Below are 17,501 nucleotides of genomic sequence, written 5' to 3' on the forward strand. Positions count from 1 at the left end.
CTATTGTCTTCAAACTATACATCAGCGGAGGGGGGGAAAAGGAGTCCTAAAATTTAACTCTCTGCAAGTTTGGAAAACATGAGAAGTGGGGAAGAAAGGCTTTGCATATATTAAATCACTTTGCTCCCAAAGGATTAATAAAAATCTTTAGAGTGTGTACAGCTTTTGGATGCATGTATTTTAGGTTAAGGAAAACAGCATAAAATGAAACTGCTATAATTTTTAACCTATATTGACAATGAGTTATTTTTCTAAAAACGTAAAAAGTCATCTCTTAGCATTCATATCCTTTCTACTTACCATACTGAAGGGCTTTTAGTGGAAACCAAAACAGAATAACTGAGTGGAAGAGGCCATTTAAACAATGAACCCAGAAAACCTGAGGGAAAACAAAAATCCATGAGAACCATTTGCGATAAACTAGCTCCGTGAACTCTGACCTTTCTTTTTATCTGTGAGCTAGATTCACAAAACGTGTTTCTGTCGGGCCACCACTGTGAATTAATAGAACTGACAGACACTTTCTGCCTCTTAGACCTTCATGGGTCATTTATTTATTTTTATGTTTCTCAAAATGTTTTTTCAGCTTCACTGAATTTTTCTTTCTTTCTTTCTTTTTTTTTTTTTTTTGCTTTTTAAAGACCAAGTATTAAAAGTTTAAATTTCTACCTGAAAAAGAAAATAACAGTTAAAAGAAATGTAGATAGGTGCTGCAATTCTTTAGGTGGGACTATTTTCATAATTCTCGAAGAACAGACTTTTGAAAAGACTGTAATTTAGTGAAACCCCTACTTTCTGTTTCCCATGTGCAGTAAAAGTGTACACTTTTTCAATGATAAGAATCTAATGCATTCTTTCTCTCTCTCCCCCCACACCTCTCTCCACACACACACACGTACTACATACCAAAAATAACAGGTATACCATTTAAGTCATATAATTTCTTAAAGCAACGTTGCTATCACTGAATGAATTTACAAAAGGCTTCCACAATTTTAAACGCCCGTCAACATGGGACTTCCTACAATTATAACATCACTGAAGAGTTATTCCGTTTCTGTATCTATTGTATTTTAAAAGCAAGGGCGCATGTATTGCTGGTCTTTTCTTTGTAGCAGGGATGTGAAAGATTAAGTTATCGAAAACCTGTTTAGGATTTGAAGAGCTGCGTCTTTGTCATTTAAAAGTGCTTCTCCCAAGCAAAACTTATGCTAAATAAAATTGGCATGTATTAATAGTCTGAAGCTGTTCCAACAACAGAAATTAAGTTGCCTGCCTCCCAAAATTTTCCACCATGATCTCAATCTCCTTTGTTAGTTGGCCGAGCCACACTGGATTGTATGATCTAATTTACGCTCCAATACGTTACACATTTGAACTTGTGTTACTCATTAACCTTTGTCTCTTCTCCTCACTATGTCATTACCACAAGTTTTTATTTGACAGAAAGCACAGGTGGGTGCAAGAAAAATTAGTTCTACTTTTCCATTTTCTTGACCGATACTTATTGTCACATGCTAATCCTTTAACCCCTGTCACGACCTCAGAACCTCCGACCCTTTTTACCATAACAAACGTAATCATCATCATTCAAGGCAACAATACTTCTACACTGGGGACCCACGGCAACTGCTGTGTAGACAACTATGCATTTTGTCGCCATTTGTCCCTGAATTTTAAAACACTTAGAAGGGATTTAATCCAAGATTTTTCACTGAAATCATTAGAAAATCCACATGGTTATGAAAAAATGGTTGGTAACTTATGTATAAATATTCAAAGGATAGAGAAGTTGCATAATCCTTTTGGGCTAATCTGATGACTTTTCAAAACACATGGGCTCCGCAGATAATGAAATACTTTGTAAACAATAAAAGAACAGCAAAGGACACAAGGAATGCTGCTTACACAGCGAAATAACAGGCTGCCTTTCCCTTGGCCCCAAGACTGTCCAAGCTGCCATGTGCAAAGGGTATGAAAAGATGTGACTTTCCAGGAATGGCTCTGGATAATCCTGCGAGGATCAATTTATGTTTATAAGCAAGACTACCATGGCCAAGTCTGTGGCTGGGAAGTTAATTCTTGAGAGAGCATTGTGGAGCCCGAGCTATGGTAGACTGGATACTTGTGGCTTTGATACAACTGTCCAGGTCAGTGAGAATTACTGTGAGTATGCCAGTAGGCCTGGAACTTTCTCAGCTCTCAAATCACCTTTTCAGGAAAACAAGAGCTCACAGTCCATTGTATCTGTCTGGACTGTGTCTCACGATCCCTTGAAAATACCAAACACAGATAACAAAAAACATTACAGCAAAGTGGTGCAATTTAATACAAACTAGACGTCATAAATAAGTGTCAAAACATCCCCAAATAAAACCTTAAAAAATAAAAGATAATATGCACAGATATTGCATATTGTAACTACTAATTGTTTTAAGAGACCATTAAAAATAGTTTTCAGAATGAATGGTCTAAGATATTTCTCAGGGTTTTTTTTTAATTATTATTTTTTTAATTAACCAAGTTCAGTTATTTAAAACAATGCCGACAAGTTGCGTGTGCACCCCTGGGCACGCATGCACGGTGAGGTCAGGAAGATGTCGTCTCAGAAGATGAATAACATCAAGGCTATCAACCAGGCACTGTCATTTACAGCTTTGAGGAGCTGAAGCACCTGTCTGCTTTATTATCTTGGTACACTGAGAAAAAACATCAGCTGAGAGCTTTGAAAATTAATATACATTAAAAATATCCTACATTAACTGTCCTAAATTTGAAGCACTGATTACATCTGATGATTAGTAACATGTTAATAAAAATGCACTCTATGAGATGGGAAAAGTTCGGGGAAGGTGTACTCTGTTTGTTGCTTTTATTATAGTTTCAAAATGTCATTTGTTTTGACTGTAATAAAATTAACCATTTTTCTCCTTCTGAACAGAAACCTGAATTACTAAAAAGTGCCCGTGGAAAGACTTCAGAATCTAAACTTGGAGGTAAATGAGATGTTTTTGTTGTTGGGGGTGAATAAATACCAGGGACCCCAAGGCATGACAAATAGTCCACAGTGTGTTATGTAGGATACAAACTCAGAATGTGCTTTTAGATAAAATGTTAGATATTTTATCTTGTATTTAAAATCTGATGGGTTGGAAATACTGAGTGTTATGACTAAATGAGTTACAGACCAGAGAGTATAATGCAATCTAATATTCTAATGAGGTCAAAATGATTTCACAAAACAAAAAATTAATGAAGAAGGAGATGCCCTCCCACCCCACTCCACCCCCACCACTTTATACATGTAAAGACAGAGCTTGTCAGTCCCACAAGACTGACTCCTGTGAGGAGTGAGCCTTTCCCCACAATACTGCAAAGATAGAAAGCCCGAGGGCCAAAAGGACACTCATGTCTGTCTTTTGGCCCCAATTTACTGCTGCCTGGCAAACCCTTGTGAACTGTGGTTATGCACTAATTTTTATAAGAAAACAAACAAATAAAAACCCTTCTGAGTCCCCATCGGACGGAACCTTCGGCCAGTATGACTTGCCACGGTCAGAGCCCTGGAATTTGTTTCCTCGGCTTTGGAAGACCAGATGCCCCATGGAATTAAAACAGTGAAGCGAGTCCCACTGCCCGCCACAGACATGCCGGGCCAGCGTGTCCTACCTTGGTGTTGAAGTCCAGGGCATTCTGAGACGTTTTGTATAATTCAGGATACTTCAACATATTCTCTTTTCTGCATGATCTCTCAAATATTCCGAGAGTTAAGGGAGGCATTGCTGTAAACATCTGAAGGGCACACAATGGTCATTATTCCAAGCAGCCTAATGCAGGCAGAACCTTTATCTCCAAGTGTTTAATAAAACAGGAAGAATCAAATGTCTGAAACTCACCACATTATAAAGACCGATACACCATCTCTCGAAGAGGATCTGCCCAGAAAAGCCATTAACAAAGGCAAACCAGATCTAGGAAGAAAACAACCCCAAGGTTGTTAGGACACCAAAAAACAAACAAACAAACAAACAAAACCATAAATGCATTGCTTAGAATCCCAAAACTCAACCTCTACATAATGGCAGTATTAGCATAGGATTTTCACAACTTTCTTGGAAATGGCACGTCTCTGTTCTGCTTTCGAATTTGAAGGGATCCTTTCAGAAGGTATTTGTTATTTCAGGCAGAATTAGTTTCAGTCAAAAAAGAATCATATTATTAGGCAATCAATCATACATTTAAAAAAATGAAATATAACCTCATTTTCTGGAAGGCAGTTTAGGGAATATATTTTGGTATTATAGTTTTAGAGCTTTAATTCCTTTTTAAAAGATTTATCTCTTGGTAATTAAAGAGACAAGTATCTCTTGGTAATTAAAGAGATAAGTATCTCTTGGTAATTAAAGAGATAAACTATTGTTTTGATTATATGAAATAACACATTTGTTTGGAAAATGAAATTATTTCCTCCAATAATATAATCATAGTTTTCTTCTGTGGTTGGCTGTGTTCATATAGGTCATTTATATACACTCACAAATTTAACTTACTGGAAACCTACTGTATGTAGTGTCATGTCCTGACCTTTTCCCTCTTAACATTACATAATATACATTTTATTAAGTGTTATATATCCCTTAGAATGAAATTATAGATGTATATCCTCTACAGTGTGACTATAACTAGTTTGGGATACTTAGCTTGCTTCCAGTTTTTGCCTTTATACATAATTCAGAACTAAATATTCTTGTAGAGAAATCCTATGCATCTCTATTTTCTAAGGATGGATTATTATTATTTTTTCTTGGTAAATAAAAGATTTATTAAGGTATAATTGATATACAAGAGACTGCACACAGGGGCGCCTGGGTGGCTCAGTAGGTTGGGCCGCTGCCTTCGGCTCAGGTCATGATCTCGGAGTCCTGGAATCGAGCCCCGCATCGGGCTCTCTGCTCAGCAGGGAGCCTGCTTCCTCCTCTCTCTCTGCCTGCCTCTCTGCCTGCTTGTGATCTCTCCGTCAAATAAATAAATAAAATCTTTAAAAAAAAAAAAAAAGAGACTGCACACAGTTAACATATACCATTTGGTAAGTTTGGACATATGTGTACACTTGTGAAACTGTCACTGTAATGAAGGTAATACACATATCCATCACCTCCAAAAATTTTCTTGTGCACCCCCCAAAGATAATTATTTGAAGAATTAATGGATTAAAGTTCATAAACCTTTAAAGTGTTTCTTGATCATTACAGTCATCTGGAAGTGAAATTTGAATTTATATATTAAAAATACTCGGTCACTGGAATTTATGCTTTGATTAAGCATAAATCTTCAAGTAATAAAGCATCGTGTTCTTCTGTATTTTGAAATTCTCTTCAAAACAGCAGTCTTAACTTTGGATACAAAATGAAAGGCAATAAAAAAAATGAAAACTTTCTCTAACACATGCTTAAGACAAATGCAAAATTAAAGTGAGTATTAGTAAGTCAGGAATACGTAGATTATTTTTAGGAAAGCCGATCTAAATGTAATTAAAAATCAAGTAGACCTGGAAGAGTAAAAAGTCTAGCCCTGCAAGGAGATTACTACGTGAACACATATACAAAACCAAAGCATAACAACAACAAAACCTGTTGGAGGACAGCAGTCTTGATGTGCCAGTCAAGTGAACTTCTGAATCAGAGGTGCAGGGACTTTGCTACACTTCACGTTTCATTTAACCTCATTATGGAAGCATGAATTGCTACAAATTCACCATTTATCAATATGTACCCAGGCTGGCCTCCCTATGAACAGCTTCTGTATCCACATTGATCTTTTTCCTTTTTATCATGGAAAGGAATGATTGAGCATATATAAAAACAAATGTCTGCTTCATGAGATGGAAAAGAAAACAAAGCAGCAATAGCACATGAAAAATAAGTCTGAATTGTGTTCAGGTTGTAACACACATTACCAGCAACCATCATAGAAGCACAGGAATCGGGAGTCAGATCTGAAATTCCTACTTGCTTTCCTCCATCTATTTACAGAAAAAAATCGAACATTTGCCCTAGCCTAGGAGGTAGGTCATTCATTTCTGCATGCTTTAAAAAAACTTGGCATGTTTATAGGAAGTTAAGTTTATTCCTTAGGGTGGTGCTGCTGACTTTATTTATTTATTTTAAGCAGAAGAAGATACACAGTGACAAGATGGGCTTTAATGCTCTCTGTTGTGTTTTCACTTTTTCAGATGTGCATTATGTAAACACGTATTTGTGATACTCCTGGTTGATGGTAATGTTCTCCCTGAAGGGAACTGTGAATTATTGCAGCAACACATGCAAAGAACCTCTTTGAGCTATCTTAGTGTATGATGGAAATACGTGGAATTTTTAAACACAAAGGTTCAAATTATGGCCTCGCTCATCTATGAAGATGTGGTCCAATCATGGTTGGTCTGAAAAAGAGATGCATACCAAGTTATCTAATGGATAGGACTTGGTTCAAAAGGTTATAGCCATAAATGTATCTGCAGTCACCAATGGTATATACAATGAGAAAGTTATGTTAAATATGTGTGTGAGTGAACATTTGTAAATGCGAATGGTGTCCTAGCTTTGTATGTAACATTTGGTGCGGATTCAAATGTCACTACGAGCTTGAAATTTAAGAACCTTCCTCAAATCAAGTAATATTTATAGAAAGCTTAACATTTAAAATAGTTTGCAAATAAATGAATACATTTTCATTTAAAGTTCATTTAAAAATGCCTAATTGAATTGCCTTATGAAAGAAATGCAGGAATTTTTAAGAGGAAATCTATCAACACATTTTTAACTTTTTACTTCTATTGAAAGGTACGTGAACATGTTTTTATAAATTGTCTTCCTACATTAAACAATTCTTACTCTAATTTCATTTTTTAAAAGAGGAGACATGACTAGAATATGAACAGAATCCTTCAATACAGTACCCTACACCTTTATACAAATATTTTGACATTCAAGTTTATATATTTTAGAGGAGAAAAAGTTCTTTGATAGTGAAAAAGTCTACAGAAAGGCTGATTTCAAGATTTCAATAACCTGAACTAAATAAAACAGCACCTAAATGACTATAAACATATAAAAGCCCCTCCTTTGACTCAACAAGAACCATGGATGCAGAAAGAAAATTCCAGTCTTTCTGGGGAAGTATGGAGATTATTTAAATTCACAAGAAATCCATGTCCCAGGACAATGTGCTCAGAAAGTATCACCTCTTTGACTTTAATCAAAGCTTCTGGAACTTTGAAACACTCCACTGTTTTGGGATCTTACCAGGAAACCTGGATGTGACCAATCGTTTGAAAGAAAAGGTCCTATTTTGCTAGGAAGGAGTCAGATATCTCAGAGGGGGAAAAATTCCTTTAGAACGAGCCAGTGATTTCAACGAACACCTTGGGCTACCGCTGGGCAGCCACCACAAGGAAGCATTTTATATGGAACTTGCCAAGTCTGTGTTTGTTTGTTTGGCTGTAATTTATGGCAATGGAGAAGCTAGATAGTGACGTTCCTGGTGCTACAGCAATGGGAAAAGCACTCGTTGCTGATAATCTATGAAACCCAAAGCGTTCCAGGCCATTCCTTTATTAGCAAAGAAACTTCAGACCTGCCTCTCTTGGTATTATTTTCTGAGTTCCACGTCCCAGCAGAGGCGTGGCAGTTGAAGCTTCGCAGACTTTTCCCTCATGGAGCATTTCTGCATATTAAACAGCAGCTTACAAATAGTCAATGAGTCCTCTGCTCCCACGCCTGATCAGCACAAAAAACTGAAAGGGGAGATTGGAGACTGGCAGTTGTCCACACTAGAGACACCCAGCAAAGTGTTCTCTGTCTATTCACTCACGGGAGTGACATGAGCCATTAACATCGGCAGAACTTGTTTTAGCTGGCATATGCTGGGTAACTGGGAATTGATTTAAAAGGCCAATTCCTTTCCAAGACAGTTGAATTATATTCAAAATATATTTCTATAAAGTGCTAAAAGAAAAATACCTTAAAAAGGAGATTTCCCGTAGAGTTTAGGACTTACTTCCTTTTCCATGTGTAAAGAATTTGATTAGTGCTAAATATCTCATGAAGAGGCTTTAAATTCAAAGCCAAGTGAAATTTAGGGCTAATCTACCACAAATCGCATAACTCTGCATCTGAAACAGGGCGTGCAGTTTTAGTCTTTCATGTGAGTTTAATATATTTTATTTCTCCCATTAGTACGTAAGTTTCGCCTGCTTCACAGTTGATCGTCAAATAATCTAGGCTTTTAAAAAGCAACGAGTTGTGCTCTCATTTCATTTTATAAAATTAAATATTTGTAAGCAGATTTATTGGTGCCAGTGGCTTTGAACTCCCCGTATCTTCAAAGGTATTTTAAATAACTGTATAAACTGATATTCTTTTGAATATCAATGTTTGGGGAGAGAAGAAAATATAATTAGGAAAACTAGAACTATAGAGGGGATCGGGAATCAAAAATTATCATTTTAGAAAAGAATGACAAATTTACACATACAACAAAGAATATATCTGTTTTTGGACCTTCTGAGCTATTTTAGAAGTGCATTTTGCTTCAAAACACAGACTATTCCAGACAAAATTCAGCAGTAATGAACAATAAGCTCATAGATTGTTTATGTGTTCAAGTACTTATTTTACCTAATGGGCTGTAACCTAATTATAGCATTTTTGTGACCAATAAATGAAACTGCCTTCATACTTTGAAACTAACTTTCAATTTTCCTAGCTTGTCTCATCAGAACTATGCTCAGTCAACATTTTAGTAAGGAGATAAGCCTTCTGACAGAGGCATAAAGAACGGGGGCTGAACGAAACAGACAGGAACTCCCAAATAACAATTAGTAGCGTAAATGTGAAATTCACCGATATTTTCTTTGTTTATAGTGTTACTTCTCTAGTGTAAAGTATGAGATGTTACTTCCATACAGCAAACGGTTAGGTTGTGTCTCTCCTGACAGACTTGTAGACACAGCAGATTGGAGGGCAAGGTGGCAGAAACAGACCTGTGTGAGGGAGCCCTGGGCAGATTTACAAGGGTGTGGGCAGGTCCTCAGGCAGTAGTACAAGACGGAGGATTTTCTTAGCAAACTAAGGGGCCCTTATCACCATGCTGTGTACAGCAGCAAAGGGAGCCAGAAACTGATGACACCTACTAGAGTTTAAGTATTACAAATACAGCTTATGATGATAAGATGGCTACAGGTTAAAAAAAAAAAAAGGTAAATAACTTCTCTGTCATGTCCTGGTTAAATCATTTAGTTCAGTATATCCACAAGTGTTGTGTGCTGTTTAGTGTGGTAACCATGGGTCACGGAGGGCTCTTGGATACTTGAAATGTGATTAGTCCAAAGTGAGATGTGCTGTTAGTGTAAAATACACACAGGATTTTAAACAGCATGAAGAATGTAAAATAGTGTATTAATAATTTTTTATAGTGATTACATGTTGAAATGATAATTTTGAACATACTAAGATAAAATGTCATTTTAAAATTAACCTGGGCTTTAATTTTTAGTTGTTTTTAATACGGTTCTCAGAAAATTTAAAATTACACATAACGGCTTACGTTGTATTCTATTGGCAAGCTCCTGGAGGAGAAGAACCTTCTGGTTCTTAAGCCTGGTGCCTGGCAGGTGTTGCAAAAATGTTTTTAAAACAGAATGCCTCCTGGGGCGCCTGAGTGGCTCAGTGGGTTAGAGCCTCTGCCTTTGGTTCAGGTCATGATCCCAGGGTCCTGGGATCGAGCCCCGTATCGGGCTCTCTGCTTAGCGGGGAACCTGCTTCCTTCTCTCCCTCCTGCCTGCCTCTCTGCCTACTTGTGATCTCTATCAAATTAAAAAACAAAACAAAACAATAAAAACAGAATGCCTCCTTTTAGAGGGGACATTCCTGACCTGGGTTAAGTTTTAATTTCAATAATAATGTTATAGATGGTAGCAGAAAAGGAATATAGAAATTTGTTGCCATCCAGACATAGGAACTGAATGTTCTGATAATTTTTAGACAAATCCCTCATTATCTGAACTCTTGCTACCTATCAGCCAACTCAGAAGCCAAACAGGTACGCATAGCAAGGGATACTTGTATATAACTAAGTTTGAAACAATAAGAACTATGAGATGACCTATACAAGCAAAACTATGTGTGTACCCTTCCTGATGCTACCCCTTAGAATTACTATCCTCAATTTAATGTCTGTCATTCCCTTACTTTCTTTTTTAAATAGTTTTCCATGTGTGTATCCCTAAATAGTGTATTGCTTTCTCTAGTATGATCTTGAGCTTTATAAAAAATGCTACATAGTTTGTGGTCTTTTTTTTTTTTTTTTCTTTTAAAGTTTTTCTTTATTGGGTGCCTGGGTGGCTCAGCTGGTTAGGCATCTATCTTTGGCTCAGGTCATGATCCCAAGGTCCTGGGACGGAGGCCCATGTTGCAGGGGGAGGGGGAGGTCCCTGCTCAGTGAGAGCCTACTTCTTCCTCTCCTCTCTGTTCATGCTCTCTTGCACTCTCTCTCAAATAAATAAAATCTTTCATTTACTTATTTGACAGAGAGAGAAAGAGAAAGAGAGAGTGTATGTGCAAGCTGGGGGAGGGACAGAGGCAGACAGAGAAGCAGACACCCTGCTGAGCAGGGAGCCAGATGTAGAGCTCAATCCCAGGATCCCAGGATCATGACCCGAGCTAAAGGCAGACAGACGCTCAATCGCTCCACCGACTGAACCACCCAGATGCCCCAGTTTGTAGTCTCTTAAAAACTGAAAACATTACTTCATCAATTCTAATTCAACATATCTTACCAAAACAATGTAACATTTTTAGCCAGAAATTTAAACACTCATTATTCTCTGTGGCCAACAGACTTGAACATGTTTGGAAGTTATAAAAAGTGGGCAAACGAAGGAGTCACTAAACCAATGAGAAATTTTCTTTAAACATATATGTACCTGACAAGGATTTTAAACTTAACCTGCGATTACCTCAATAATATAGAGGACTATATTCTTGTAGAAGCAGTACAAAATGCACTTGGAGACTCTGTTATAGTTCCAGGCACCATGCACCATCAATAAATTCTTCAAGTACTTGAACTAAAATAAAAGTAGAAAAAAGCCGTAAGGAAAAGAACGAGTATTTTTCTCTTCATACTGTCAACTGAGACTCATGCTGTGTTCGGCAGAAAGGCTGCTTTACCTGAGCTATGGAGTAATCAGAAGAATTAGCTGCCTGAAGGCCTTCGTTGCCACTTATCCCGACCCCAACGTGTGCCGTCTGTATCATGCTGACGTCGTTGGCTCCGTCGCCAATTGCAAGCGTTATGACTTTGACTTGTTTCTTAACCATCTCAACAACTTCAGATTTTTGAAGAGGAGAAACCCTTAAATTAGAACAGATTGTCAGTTACCTCCACTCTGGGGGGAAAAAAAAAAGAATTTTGAAATATCTTTGTCTTGAAGGACAAAAGAAGCAGAAGATCCAAAAGAAGAGTTCCATGAAATACCATTCTGGAAGTCTTAGGTTTGCAAATGTTCAGTTCTCTGTTAGCCTGGTTGCCACTTTAAGGAAAAAGTCTAAGAACTAAACCTCTAGGTGATAGGTAGGAGCCACAAGGCCCTGTTAACCATATTTTCCCAGAATGGTTGTATTAATTTGTTAAAAAATTAACATTGGAGTTTAGAAATTCTAAATCTTATACTGTACCTGGAAGATAAAAGTTTTGAGCCTCTGTAAGCAGATCTTAAAGAATGTACTAGATCTACATTTAAAACAACTTTGAGGGGTGCCTGGGTGGCTCAGTGGGTTAAGCCTCTGCCTTCGGCTCAGGTCATGATCCCGGGGTCCTGGGATTGAGCCCCACATCGGGCTCTCTGCTCAGCGGGGAGCCTGCTTCCTCCTCTCTCTCTCTGCCTGCCTCTCTGCCTACTTGTGATCTCTGTCAAATAGATAAAATCTTAAAAAAAAAAACAAAACTTAGAACTCAAATTAAGAGTATGGAATTGGCTAACCTCTTGACTTGTTCTCAAACACTGTGACGAACTGACCCAAATAAATGCCAAATGCCTGACTGCATAGTCCATGTGCCTCATTTTTCTTCCAACGGTACTAAGGGCCAAGTGGGATCAAGCAATCTTTTATACAGACATGGAGCAGGAACAGAGGACACCAGCATCTGTACTAAAATCATAGTTGGTATTAATGCTGGATCAGTGTATCACAGAACTTTAAAAGCCACTTCGGAAGTAAACCCCATGACAATGAGGGAAGGAAGGGTTCAAAGACAGCATGCCTCAGCACCATCACTGTATCACCCACAACTATGGGCAATTAAAAGTGGAAAACTAAACAGTGAACTGAGTCAGTGAACTATGAAGACAGTAATTAGATACGAAGAAACAACTAACACACACCACGTCAGCGGTCAAGAAAAATAACTCATTAAGTTCTTTATCAAGGTGGAGCAGAACAGGTGTTTAACACATATCTGCTGGAACGTCTGGTGGGTCATTTATTACTCTGCATAATAATGGAGAACATTACTCTGAAAGATGCCATCTTGCAGTTTTCCTGAGTATTTCCTTAGGAATAATTCCTAGCACAGACATGCACACATAGGATGCCCTCTTGCTCTTCTGAAAGCCTTCCATCAGGGCAGCCCAGGTTTCACTGCAGGTCTGAGAATCATTACAGGAAACCATGAGTTTCTTGCAGAGTGAACCAGTCTCTTCATCTTTGTATTGCTGATGTTGATCCAGAATAGGTACTCAATAAATGGTTGCTATATGCAAGAATTATGTTTAATTCTTTCTTTGAATTCCCTTCCAGAGTCTGGCAACAGCACAAAATGACCCAACTGTGAGCACAGCGAGTGAATGGGTGTGAGTAGCAGCCATTATGGTCTTTTTCATGGTTGGCCTCCATCTTTCTTTGACGCAATTTTCCTTTCATCTTCACATGTTATTTAATTTCTCTTAACAAGCTAATATATTGGTAAGCCCACTGGCTCTAGGCCAATGTGTTAAACATGGACTCCAGCTAACATTTAGTAAATGTCAAAAAAGAATGCTCACCAAGAAATGATCTAAACAGCAAATGGGCAGTGGACATGAAAAGAGAGAAGGATTTGAAAACATTCATCAAATTCCCTTCACAATTTAACAGGCTCACAATGTAAAAAAATTGTGAGGTCACACCATGGGATCGATGGAGCTAGAAAACAGTGGTATTCCCCCCACCCCCGCACCCTTTGGCTGAATGTATAATAAAGGAGAAATCTCTGCATGGTGAGCTAATAGTAGTGATTTAAAGAAACATCGGAAAAGAGCTGGACTCAGCTCTGTTTTCTTTCTTCATGGCTATTACAACCAACCACTATTTTCTCTGCCTGACACTACAATTTTCAATGCCCTCAAATTAAAATTGGCTGAGGACCTTTATCAACTTCATGTGTGTGGTTAACTCAGGTGTTAAAAGTGGAGTATTAATCCCCTTGGCAAGAGCAATGTGTATGTGTGCGTGTGTGTGTGTTGCGTGCCATGCTTTAAAGATGATGATACAGTGGGAGGCCTCCCCAGAGTTACTGCAACTGTTACTAGCAGGAGCATCTATAAGCTAACAGCAGACAATGGGCTTAGGAGAAGATTCGAGAAACAGTGGAAGCCTTCACATCTGATGTGTTTGACATAGCAGTTGGTTGCTTAAAAAAAGATGTCTGACTTAGGTGGGGATTCATAAAAAGTAAAATATACATACAGAAAACATTTAACTCATAAACATACAAACTTGTGATGTAGAGCTAAGAACCTGTTTTGCACAGGGGCTTGATGTTTGAGATTCTGATTATTTTCTGGTGGTAGAAATCTCAGTCATGAGCCACAGTCCATGGCTGGATCCAGTCAAGTGGAAATCAGAATAGAATGATGCCTCACCTGAGTTTACTGTTCTCCTACCCATTCTAGATTATACAGCATTTTTTTTTTTTTAACAACTCAAAAGTCTCCCTAGAGCATCATATCTGGTTTTCCTAAAAACAATTTTGACTGATGCTTAGTAAGCACCAAGTCAACTCCTGATAAGTGTCCTTCCAGCTCTGGGCATGATGTGCTGTGGGCCCCAATAGCTTGTCTTAGGGTGAGAATGTATTTGAAGGGAACTCAGGTTAATCAAACTGAAATCAGTTGAAAAGATCTACTGTTGGGGCGCCAGGGTGGCTCAGTGGGTTAAAGCCTCTGCCTTTGGCTCAGGTCATGATCCCAGGGTCCTGGGATCAAGCTCCGCATCAGGCTCTCTGCTCAGCAGGGAGCCTGCTTCCCTTCCTCTCTCTCTGCCTGCCTCTCTGCCTACTTGTGATCTCTGTCTGCCAAATAAATAAATAAAACCTTTAAAAAAAAACTGTTTTTATAGCATCCATTTAAAAACATTTTCCCTTGCTATAAGGAGGTTACAAGATAACAAAAACAAACTTGTAAGACATTAGGAATCAGTGTAGCATAAAGCTACTTGACTTAATTGCCAGTACTTAATAATTTCAGAGGATGTGGAAATCAGAATGGGCCAAAAGAGGGTTCCTTGACAGAATTTGACCTGACCTTGACAATGTGAGGAGAGCTCATGTGAGGCAAAGGGAATAGCATATACTAAATTTCTTCACATTCAAAATGAGCTAGAATATATTCTTTCTACCGTTGTCCTTCTATCTAATAAAAGGTCACTATCTGTATTCACACATTAGAGTTTATTTACTTTTTTGACTTTTGTACACATGCATCTATATTTGTACAATTTCCAGAATGGTCTAGAATGACCTGACTACATGCTATTCTTCCAAATGTCTATCAAAAACATCACATGTTCGTGGTTGTGAATACCTAAAACCTAAGTTTTACAAATGCCAATAGGGACCTGAGGCATAATTCAGAAACATCATAAAAGCACTGCTTTCTAGTCTAGATTTTTCTTTTTTTTTTTTTAAACCATGGGTCTACGTCAGGACTTAAATTATACATAGTTCTCTTCTCCTCTACTGTGGCTCTTTCTTCTCTAAGAGAAGTCTGAGGCTCTGTGGAAAAAGACTACATACCCAGCACACATTATGAAGGTCCAGTTTTCTTCCTGTGGCTCCACAAACAGAAGGTGGGACTTTGCAATGCAAACTAGCAATGCACTGAGTGCAGAAATGCTTCTCAGTCAATTGGCTATAGTTTCTGCACCTGCTTTTCATTAGTTTTCTTATTCGCTCTGTAGTAACTCTCATTGCCCTATGAACGTTAGATCAGAGTACTGGAAATTTTTACCACTTAAGCTGAAATTATACAGGGGAGCCCATCTCAGTTGAGCCTCATTTTGTACTCTTTTCATGGGATCAGCTAAATGAATCACTTTTTAATAAAAATATTTTATTTACTTATTTGACAGAGAGAGAGAGAGAGCACAAGTAGGCAGAGAGGCAGGCAGAGAGAGGGGGAAGCAGGCTCCCTGCTGAGCAGAAAGCCCAATGCGGGGCTCGATCCCAGGACCCTGAGATCATGACCTGAGCCGAAGGTAGTCGCTTAACCAACTGAGCCACCAGGCGCCCCCATGAATCACCTTTTTTTTTAAAAATATATTTTTATATATTTATTTATCTGACAGAGAGAGAGAGAGATCACAAGTAGGCAGAGAGGCAGACAGAGAGAGGGAGAAGCAGGCTCCCTGCCGAGCAGAGAGCCCGATGCGGGACTCGATACCAGGACCCTAAGATCATGACCTGAGCTGAAGGCAAAGGCTTAACCCACTGAGCCACCCAGGCATCCCGAATCACCTTTTTTAAAGGAATAAGTATAAAGATGACACATGCAGACACATAATAAAGGATATTTTAGGGGACTTTCTATAGGTAGCCAAAAGGAGTACAATAATTTATCTTATTGTATTGTGTTTCTAGATTGGCAACCTAAAACATATCTCATCATATATACTAGAAATCATGTTGGTAATATATCCTCTCAAAAACATACTGTAGACTTAAGAGTTACTATAAAGTTGTCATTTTTTCCTAGACTAGGAAAAAATGTAAAAACATGGAGGATTAGAGTGTTTCTTAACCATCCTGAAGTGTTTTTTATAGTGAGCCTGTGTGTCTAGAGCCCCCTGTATTTACTAAGTTGAGGGCTGTTCCTAGTGACTATTTAGAGGTTAGGATCGTTAGTCAGGGGCTCTGCTGTATTTCCCTTTGTAACACACTTCCTAAGATTTCTCCTTGCAAATACCAGTTTATTTGTTCCCCCCGAGTCACATTCTGCTGACTAATAAAACAAAAATCATAAAAAGAGAAAAAAAAACCCCAAGACAAAAACTTTTGAGATCCCGATTCTTCTTTGAGCCAAAATTTGTTAGGCACCTTGTGAAGTTTTTAATTGAGGCGGCATTAAAATTTGGCAAAAAAATTGCTTACGTGTACCAAAGTGACATAAATGTGCTAATACTTCTAGAAACTCATCATCAATTTATTACTGGAATGAAAACAGCCACTTACATAGCATCCCCCAAACTATCCTTAGCCCATGGTACATAATGAAACATTCAACTACTTCTAGGTAAGAGAACTGTGCTATTCAAGTGACTGGTGCGTGAGCTCCTGCCTCGTCTCCAAGGGCAGCATGTGCTGATACACCGCGTAGTTAGAGGCATCAAGGGGACCTCATAATCCAGGGACTGAGTTGACAGAAATAAAATACAGATAGCCTTCCCCAGGATAAAAAGGCAAAGAAACTTTTAAAAAAGATGTCTTTTTGCAATGCATTTTTTTTTAAATTATCTAGTTGGTTAGTTAGTTAACTAGCAAGCTCCATGCCTAGCATGGAGCCTCAGGGGGGCCTTGAACTCATGGACTCTGAAATCAAGATGTGAGCTGAGATTAAGAGTTGGACGCTTGACTGAATGAGCCAACCAGGTGCCCCCCCTGCAATGCATTTTAGAGGCAATTCTTCTGAGACTGCTTTCTTTCTTTTTTTTCCCCCAGAATTCAGGTTGTTACAGGTACACTAGTACTGTCTCCAGTTACAAGGGTTCTGATAATAATTTAAATAAGGACTGATTGTATTGATAGCGTATATCTGAATATGCGTGCACGTGTGTGCGTTCACAAGCATTCCACACTTCTAGCTGGAAACTATACCTTATCAAAACCCCAAAGAGAAAATTCCTGATAGTAGAAACCTTTATTACAGTATTCACACCACAGAACAGTTTGTCTACTGTGCTACTGTTCCTTCCTTCCTTCCTTCCTTTCCTTCCTTCCCTTCCCTTCCTAAATGCCTGAATGCACATCACCAGCTCTGCATTTTTTTTCTAGCTTAGTTCTGACTTTTCAGTCAGTATACCTAATGATGCTGCTAGGATACCCACTGCTCTCTGAACTTCTTCCCCTCCCTTCCTTCCTTCCCTCCCTCCCTCTCTCCCCTTCCCTCCTTCATTTCCTTCTTTCTTTCC

The 17,501-nt window shown here is 38.4% G+C and overlaps 1 protein-coding gene across 4 annotated transcripts in view; it reads right to left on the reverse strand.

The window, feature by feature from the left end:
* The window catches only part of ATP8A1 (ATPase phospholipid transporting 8A1), a 231,369-nt gene that overhangs the window by 43,848 nt on the left and 170,020 nt on the right, over positions 1 to 17,501 (reverse strand). For all 4 annotated transcript variants that reach the window (XM_047719196.1, XM_047719195.1, XM_047719198.1 and 1 more), the window contains 5 exons: positions 11,229 to 11,412; positions 11,015 to 11,125; positions 3,897 to 3,971; positions 3,670 to 3,792; positions 301 to 379 (listed from right to left, as the gene is read on the reverse strand). In XM_047719196.1, coding sequence (XP_047575152.1) covers positions 301 to 379; positions 3,670 to 3,792; positions 3,897 to 3,971; positions 11,015 to 11,125; positions 11,229 to 11,412 — 572 coding nt within the window. The remainder of the gene's footprint in view (positions 1 to 300; positions 380 to 3,669; positions 3,793 to 3,896; positions 3,972 to 11,014; positions 11,126 to 11,228; positions 11,413 to 17,501) is intronic.

The sequence above is a fragment of the Lutra lutra genome, chromosome 2 (genome assembly GCF_902655055.1).
Source record: "Lutra lutra chromosome 2, mLutLut1.2, whole genome shotgun sequence".
Classification (NCBI taxonomy): domain Eukaryota; kingdom Metazoa; phylum Chordata; class Mammalia; order Carnivora; family Mustelidae; genus Lutra; species Lutra lutra.